The 8,902-nt window shown below is 44.9% G+C and overlaps 1 protein-coding gene across 1 annotated transcript in view; it reads left to right on the top strand.

Moving 5' to 3' along the window:
- The first annotated feature begins 1,486 nt into the window (after window positions 1-1,486).
- CHRNA9 (cholinergic receptor nicotinic alpha 9 subunit) overlaps window positions 1,487-8,902 on the top strand; it is a 16,607-nt gene continuing 9,191 nt past the window's right edge. The window contains exons 1-3 of the mRNA XM_003800690.1: window positions 1,487-1,639; window positions 1,903-2,048; window positions 3,006-3,160. Coding sequence (XP_003800738.1) covers window positions 1,576-1,639; window positions 1,903-2,048; window positions 3,006-3,160 — 365 coding nt within the window. The 5' untranslated portion in view covers window positions 1,487-1,575. The remainder of the gene's footprint in view (window positions 1,640-1,902; window positions 2,049-3,005; window positions 3,161-8,902) is intronic.

Below are 8,902 nucleotides of genomic sequence, written 5' to 3' on the forward strand. Positions count from 1 at the left end.
TTGTGATGAGCAAAGGATGGGGCCAGGTGGTCTGGATCTTGTCTCTGGGGCCTTTACAGGAGCCTCAGTTTCCTCCTGCAGAAGGGAGGTATTAGACTCAATTTCAAAAGTACCTTCAGCCTCTGAGATTCCAGAATGGATGGTTCAGTGACGGAGGCCTGAACATCAGCACCAGGAGTTATGTCATTCGCTGAGTGAGTCAGACTAGGGGGTCAGGAAAGTAATTATCTTCACAATCAACGCAAGCAGATAAGCAATTAAGAAACACGCTTTGCTGATGGCTTGAGTGTCTGTTCCACTCACGGATATTCCTGAAGAGGAGTGGTGCGGCTCATCAGATGGCTGTAACCTGATGAAATCAAGCCATCCAATTTCCGTGCTCTGATTCCAGGCAACCAAATTATCTTAATTTGGTTTCCCAAGGCAGTTTCTCCAGGCAAAATAAGGAACAGACATGAATTCTCAGACATGGCAACGAGAAATTGACATTCTTTTGTGTGAGCAAAATGAGATTACATATGAGAAATGACTGAAATTTTATGTAAAGATTCAAATGCAGAAAGTCTCACACTTAGTTGGTTGAGTCACACTCATGCTGATAGCCTTTGAAACATCTACAAAATTTTTTTTTAGAACTGGTAAACCCCTAATGACTTAGGAAATGCAGAAATTCTGGATCTGCAAAGCTGATCAGAGTGAAAATCACCCCCATTTACAAAGTGTTCTCATGTCCAGGATCTCTGTAGCTCTGGGAGGGAGGGAATATTTTCCCCAGTCTATAGTCAGGAAGGCTCAGAGAGGTCAGGGAATTTATCCAGAATTGTATTGCTGGTGAGGGTTTGAGCTGGCAGTTAAATCCAGGTGCTCGACTTCAAATCCAATTCACGGTGCTGGCGCTTCTTGAAGGCACCAATACTCTTCTCCCCTCCAACGCGCCCTCTCACTTAAACTTACACACATTAGCTGCTGTGCACAGTGGGTCAGCAGAGGAGTGATGAGAAGCAGAGGCGGAGAATAGACCCAAATGCTGATGTGTTCCGGAGCTCATGGCAATGTGGGCACATAGACCCCTTCTGGGTGGCTGCCCCACAGCTGGATCCGTTTACCTTACTTAGTCTTAGCCTTACCTCTGTGGTCTCAGGCTGGAACTGATCACTGCAGGACTAGAGAGCTCTCATTCTGCTCAGGTGGTGTCTCTGGGGTGTCAGGCGTAACCCTGAATCCTGCTCCTACCTTCTGCTCTTTGGTGGGATGTTCCTGCTGAGGGTGGCTAAGGACCTTCACCTGGGATGCCCCCCACCCCCCACCCCCGACTCTCCACACACTACCAGACCAACCCACCCCGAGTTCCTGGCATTACAGCTACCGGAGCTGCCAGGCTCAGGTTACAGGAGGGGAGGGAGAGCGGGTCTGGGTCTCAGGACCTCGGTTCTGTGTGCAGTGCAAGCCCGAGCTGTCCGTGTGCCGCCGCCAGACTGCAGTGTGAGGGCTGTCTGCGCCCAGACCCTTCATATTCACAAAGGAAGTGGAAGTCCCAGCTGCCTGACTGGGATTCCCTAGGGGCTCAGCAAAAAGATGAACTGGTGCCATCCCTGCTTCTCCTTCTGCTGGATTTACTTTGCCGCATCCAGACCGAGAGGTGAGAAGCTGGTGGCTTATCTGGGGCCATTTCTCTGGTGGAAGGTGGGTTGGGACAGGGCAGAGAAAACCAAAATGACCCAACTGCACAGGAGGGCTCCGAGCTCCATCCTGACACTCGCCAGTCTGGGTGATGAGGGCCAGAAAAACAAGCCTTCCATCAACCCACAGCTTGTCCCCAATTTTTGAGCTCAGACTGGTGCTCTTTGTCTTGAAATACACACAACGCTCTGAATGGTGATCTAGGTCTCTCTTTTTGAGCAGCTGTAGAAACAGCAGACGGAAAATATGCTCAGAAGTTGTTTAATGACCTTTTTGAAGACTACTCCAATGCTCTCCGTCCAGTGGAAGATACAGATAAAGTTCTGAACGTCACGCTGCAGATCACACTTTCTCAGATTAAGGACATGGTGAGTGATAGATAGTGGTGAACCTTTGTAATGGTTCTTAGAATGGCAACAATCATGCTTTCCAAAGGGGATGTGGAGTTCAAGAAGGAATTCAAGTAGATAGCTCTGGGTGCAAGCTGCCAGGGGAAGGAAGCTTTTTACAAGACTAATTAATTTCACTAAATGTTAGCTAATCCTGGTCATTAACTATACCCGTCTAAAGAAAGTTGGTATTATATATTGCATGCTTCCCTTTGATGAGTTGTTCAAAACAGGTAAATCCATAAGGTCAGAAAGCAGAACAGTGGTTGCCAGGGGCTGGGGAGTGAGGGGGAAATGGCCATGACTGCTTAATGGTTAACAGGGTTCCTTTGTAGGGATGATTAAAATGTTCTGGAATTAGATAGTTGTGATGGTTAGGCAACATTCTGAATGTACTTTAAACCACTGAACGCTTTTAAAGTAGTCTAAATAGTGAATTTTATGTTACGTGAATTTAATTTCAATTTGAAAAAAAAGAAGGTCATATTGTAAGATGATGATTTAATGCTTATTACATTTACTCACACAATGTTACGAAACTTGACAGATTTTTCTTCTGGACGCTGTATTATTTCCTGACTGTCTCATTCAAATACAGGGTGGCCACAAAGTCTGTGTGCAGCATACGAACTTCATAGCCGCCCTGTGTATCACTAGTTGATCAGTTTTCAGAGAAATATGAGCAGTAGATCTCTACAAAGATACAAAGACTTAAAAATGTGTCTACCTTGCGTCCTGAACAGTAAATCCAGAAAGAAAAAAATAAATGTGGTGTTGGTAGTCAATCAAAGGGATAGAACAGAAAAAAAGCTCTCATTAATTGAAAATAGAGTAATGTTCTTAAAATTCTTGTTATGAAGAACGATTGTCCTAAAGATGGAAGACATCTGGTTGAGGTGTCTACTGGATAAAGTCACATCTGGATTCACTGTGCAGGATGAAAGAAACCAAATTCTGACGGCCTATCTGTGGATCCGCCAAATCTGGCACGATGCCTACCTCACCTGGGACCGAGACCAGTATGACGGGCTGGACTCCATCAGGATCCCCAGCGACCTGGTGTGGAGGCCGGATATCGTCCTGTACAACAAGTAAGTGTGAGCCAGAATTAAGGCTTTCCAGGAGGCGACTAGCTGGTTTCATGGAATTTAAACACAATGAAGAAGGAATGTTTAAAAACATGCAGGAAGTTAAGTATTAATCCATGTTCCTAGGCCCCGACATAGTGGTCATGAAATCTTAAATGAAATAGCAGGTCATAAAAGTTCAGCTGGAAGGAGACCATCCAATTCAATCTAGAGCCTCCTTTTCAGGTGACAAGTTGAAGGCCGCATTAGTTTGTGAGGAGGGTTGGTTCCTCTCAGGACTGCGAGAAAGAATCTGTACCAGGCCTCTTCCTTAGCTTCTGATGGTTTGCTGGCATCTTTGGTGCTCCTTGAATTGTAGAAGCATCACTCTGATGCCTGCCTTCATCCTCACAGGGCGTTCTCCCTGGATGGTCTCCTGTGTTCTCCCTGCCCCTTCCTATGTCCAAAGGTCCCCATTATATAAAACCTCGGGTCATATTGGATTAGATGTGCCCCCTACTCCAGTGTGACTTTATGTTACCCACATCTGCAACAACCCATTCTCAAAGTCACAGTCTGAGTGTGGGAGGCCAGGACTTCAACATGCGAAATTTTCAGGGACATGATTCAACCCTTAACAGGGGCACTCACTGTCCAAGATCACACGTCAATAACCATGATGCTACTTATATTAAACTGAAATGGGCCATGGATTCTGGACTTTGTGTGGAGTGGAAGATGAACCCGAACACAGGACACCAGTCGGCCTTTTCCTGATCTGAGAGTAAAGGTCAGGCGTCCTCAAACTACGGCCCGCAGGCCACATGCAGCCCACCTAGGACATTTATCTGCCCTGCTGGGTGTTTTTGCCGCTGCTGCCTGTCCTGCTTAGCAGCCAACTCATCCCAGGGCCTGCAGTCCAGCCCTCCAACGGTCTGAGGGACAGTGAACTGGCCCCCTGTTTAAAAAGTTTGAGGACCCCTGGTAAAGGTCCTTGTTCACGTGAGTAGGTGAGGTTTCTGTCTCTCCAACTGTGAAGTGCACACAATTGCCCAGGAATCTTGGGTGATTCTGATTTGGGAGGCCTGGCGTGGGGCCTATGGCTCTGCATTTCGGCCAGCCGCAGAGAGTGTTGGCATTGGGCTTCACTTGGAGACAGGAGCTGGATCTCTCGGTCATCTGTTGTCGAAGGAGCTTCTCTCTCTTTTTATCTGGAGCCCAAGTTTCTGTGGGTTGGGGAAGGGTCTTCTGCAGCTTAGAACAATGCAAATGAGGGGCAGTTGGGGGCCTCCCCTGGGTGGAGGCTTCAAATGGGCATGAATTTCCCTTAAGGAAGCGACGCTGGTGGGTTACAGTCTGGATTTAGTCTCACTCCTTACTCAGGTAGCTCATCCATGGGTCCTGACTTCCTGAATAGGAGCCTGGATCCTCCTGCTCTTCCCTCGCCTCCACATCCCTGCCCGAGAAAGAGAACAGTTACGTATTGGTGCTTTAAGGCAGTTCTGTCTCTGCCGTCTCTCTGTTTCTTCTAAACAAAGACACAGAGCATGGATGGAGAGGGGAACAAACTCTGAATTTACTTAGAATGAAAGGTTAAAAGGTAGGAGAACTGAGAGAAAGCTGTGACTCGGAAACCAAAGGACCAAGTGTCTAGGAACAGCCCACGTGTGAAATGCTTGGGCAGAGTGGGACAAGAGGAAGACTCGGGTCTTGAGATTTGCCTGTTTGCACTTGTCAGACAGAAGTCAAAATGTAGGAGTGGAGAAATAAAAAATGGGACGTGACAACAGCGTGGACATCAGTTTAGTCTTGTGGGCGAGCAGTTTATGGAAGGAGAAGAAAGGTGGGAGCTGGCTCTGCACCCGGGCTCAGTGGTTAGGGCGCCGGCCACATACACTGCGGCAGGCAGTTCAAACCCGGCCTGGGCCTGTCACAACAGTGACAACTGCAACAACAAAATAGCTGGGCATTGTAGCAGGTGCCTGTAGTCCCAGCTGCTTGGGAGGCTGAGGCCACAGAATCATTTAAGCCCAGAAGTTTGAGGTTGCTGTGAGCTGTGACACCACAGCACTCTACCCAGGGCAACATAGTGAGACTCTGTCTCAAAAAAAAAAAAAAGAAAGAAAGAAAGAAAGGTGGGGATTGACTTCAAGGGCTAGAGTTGGTAGGAGAGACTTGGGGACACAGCTGGGAGGGGACTGGAGGAGTGGAGAGAATGACAGGGACCAAGGGAGGCAGAGTCCTGAGGAGTCACAGGAAGGGAGGTGAACTTTGGAAAGAGGGGAAGGCCTTGGAGACAAAAAGAGGAAGGAATTGGGGCTGAGCAGGCAGACAAGTCTGTGCCGAGGCTTCGGCATTCCCTGTCGACCAGCGGCCTCATCCACCGGCCTATTCCTCCCTGCTTGTCACCAGGGGGTTCTCTACACCCCCTGCTGGCAAAGGCTTCTTCACTCAAGTGAAAAGCAACTGAGGTTAGGCCCGTCTTTGATCAGATACAGAGGAGGAGGAAGGGCTGCCTGAAGGCCACAAAGTGAAATTTTAAAATGAAATCATAGTGTAAGAGGGAAACAGTGTGAGGCTCAGACTCTTGAAGACACTTCCTGACCTCCATTTTTTGAATTTTGCTGCCATAATTTTTTCACATTCTAGCCGAGAATGAAACCCAGTAAGAAACAGTGGTAAATGGAAGAGAAGAAATTCACGTGTACCACACACTTACTGTGACCAGCAACGGGGTGGGGCTTTAGGAAGTGTGTCCACAAAATCTTGCCCTCCCCCAAGTAACCACATTCTAACCCCCTACACCTCAATATATGATGCTACCTGGCAAAAGAGAACTTGCAGGTGTGATTGAATTAAAGATTAGCGATGGGCGGGGGGTTATCCTGGTGGGGCTAATGTGAACACAGGAGGGCCAGGCAGGGGCACCAAGGAAGCAGGGTTAGTGATGCCAGGAAGGGGCCCTGAGCCAGGGAAAGCAGGTGGCTTCTAGAAGGTGGAGAAGGCAAGGCAGGATCTCCCCCGAGAGCCTCCAGAAGAAATGCAGCCTCCTGACATGTTGATTTTAAGATTTCTGACCTGTAGAATGATTAAAATGATAAATCTGTGTTTTGCTTTATGACACCAAAACCAAGATGTGGTTTGACTACAGCAGCAATGGGAAATTAATATACATTGTTACTTTAAATGAAATGTAACAGAAGACTTAAAGTCGTATAATCCCCACATATACAGGTAAATGACAGAGCTATAACTTGCTTAAGGTTAGAAACTCTGAATCAGATTCCAAAACCAAACCTTTCTGTGATATTTTTATGAGGCATAATGAGGATCCTAAGAGTCAGTCTCTGACGTCAAGGAACAAGCTAATATGAAATGTTTGTAAAACTACCCATAACATAAGGTGAAAATGTAAGTCCCTCGTAACATAGAGGCAAAGTGCTCTGGCCCTTTAAAGATAGAAAGATAGCAGAGAAGGTGTCACAGAGAAGGTGACACCTTGAGCTGAGTCTTGAAGGATGTGTTAGATTGGTACCCACAGAAAACGGGGGGGGGGGCTGCTATAGGTAGAAGAAAGAGTCTGAATAGGGGAAGAACTCACATGGCATGTTGGGGTTCAGCTTGCCTGGGGGACTGCGAGTGGGGGGACCTGTGGGAGACGTGGGCTAGAAAGTGGGGTGGGAATAGACCAGGGGACATGGAGAACCCTAAAATGAGGAGTGTGGAAAGTTATCTAGTGGGCCACGGAAGCCACCAGACAGCCACCGTGAGCTGTATAATGAGATGATCAGAAAAATAAGAGATATAAAACAATAATACTGAGTGTGTCCAAAAATGTATACACATTCTGAGCAAGGAAAAAAACGTATTAAAGTTGTAATACTCAATATATACTTTTTAAAAAATTGTTTGTTATTAAATCATAACTTTGTACATTGATGCATTTATGGGGTTTAGGGTACTGCTTCGATATACAATGTGAAATGCTTACATTGAACTAAGTAACACATCCATCACAATTATACTCACTCCTTTTTTTTTTTTTGAGACAGAGCCTCAAGCTGTCACCCGGGGTGGGGTGCCGTGGCATCACAGCTCACAGCAACCTCCAACTCCTGGGCTTAAGCGAGTCTCCTGCCTCCACCTCCCAAGTAGCTGGGACCACAGGCTCCCGCCACAACACCTGGCTATTTTTTTTTTTTTTGGTTGCAGCCATCATTGTTGTTTGGTGGGCCCGGGCTGGATTCAAACCCACCACCTTATGTGTATGTGGCTGGCACCTTAGCCACTTGAGCCACAGGCACCAAGCCTTCTTTTTTTTTTTAAAGGCTAAATTTAATGACAATAACAAAGTTTAACATAAGGAATGAGAACAAACACCTCACAAAGAACGAATGAAGATAAACACATTCACAAAAGAAATCAGACGATTGCTATAATGAAATATTAAGCAATAATGGTAATAATAATGCAAAGAAAGTAACATTCACATTGTCAGATAGGAGTATGTCTATTATAGAATACTTTGATCAGTTAACTTCTCCTTATTTTGTTTTCTACAAAGTCTCAAAAAAAGACAACTAATATTTATTAGTATATTTAATTATATAAAAGTAAAAGATAATTTCAAAAAAATAAATCATGCCAAATCTTATAGACAATAGAATAAGAAATACTTCAAAATCATTCCACTTAATCTGGATACACCTGATATTAAAATTGGAGAAAATAATTATTATAAAGGAGAAATTACAAACATATTCCACTTATAAATGAGGATGTAATATGATAAACAACATATTAACATGTTGAATTAAAAAGTAATGTTTAAGTAATGTACTTTGGCCAAAATTAAATACAATTTATATGAAAATTAGTCACTATTTTCTTTCTTTTTTTTTTTCTTCTTGCCCACACCTCCTCCCTCCTTCTCTGTCTGGTCTTCCCTTCCCCCATGCCCCACCATGTCATTAATTGTCATTGTCTTCATATCAAAGTTGAATGCATTTCTTAATACAGAATATTATTTCTTAATAGTTTTGAAATGTACCATGGCATCATGCACATTAGGGGAGGTCCCCCACATGCCCTCCCTCCTCCAACATCCCCCCTCCCCTCCCCTCTCTCTCCTCTTCCCTTCTACTTTATGGACTATAGTTATGTTTTGCCATTCATATGAGTGTGTAGGTGGCTATACATTGATTCCATGGTAGTAGTGAGTACACTGGATACTTTTTCCCCATTCTTGAGATACTTTACTAAGAAGAATATGTTCCAGCTCCACCCAGGTAAACATGAAAGATGTGAAGCCTCCTTTTTTATGGCTGCATAGTATTCCATGGTGTACATATACCACAATTTGTTAATCCATTAATGGGTCAATGGGCACTTGGGCTGTTTCCATGTCTTGGCTATTATGAATTAGGCTGCAAAAAACATTCTGGTGCAAATGTCTTTGTTGTAAAATAATTTTTGATCATCTGGGTATATACCTAGTAGAGGAATTGCAGGATCAAATGGTAGGTCTACTTTTAGTTCCTTGAGCATTCTCCAAACTTCTTTCCAAAAAGGCCGTATCAGCTTGCATTCCCACCAGCAGTGTAGAAGTGTTCCCTTCTCTCCACATCCACACCAACATCTGTAGTTTGGGGAATTTGTGATGTGGTCTAATCTTACTGGAGTTAGATGATATCTCAAAGTGGTTTTGATTTGCATTTCTCTGATGATTAAGGATGATGAGCATTTTTTCATGTGTTTGTAGGCCAT

Source organism: Otolemur garnettii, unplaced genomic scaffold, assembly GCF_000181295.1.
Source record: "Otolemur garnettii isolate 467f Iridium unplaced genomic scaffold, OtoGar3 scaffold00181, whole genome shotgun sequence".
Taxonomy (NCBI): Eukaryota; Metazoa; Chordata; class Mammalia; order Primates; family Galagidae; genus Otolemur; species Otolemur garnettii.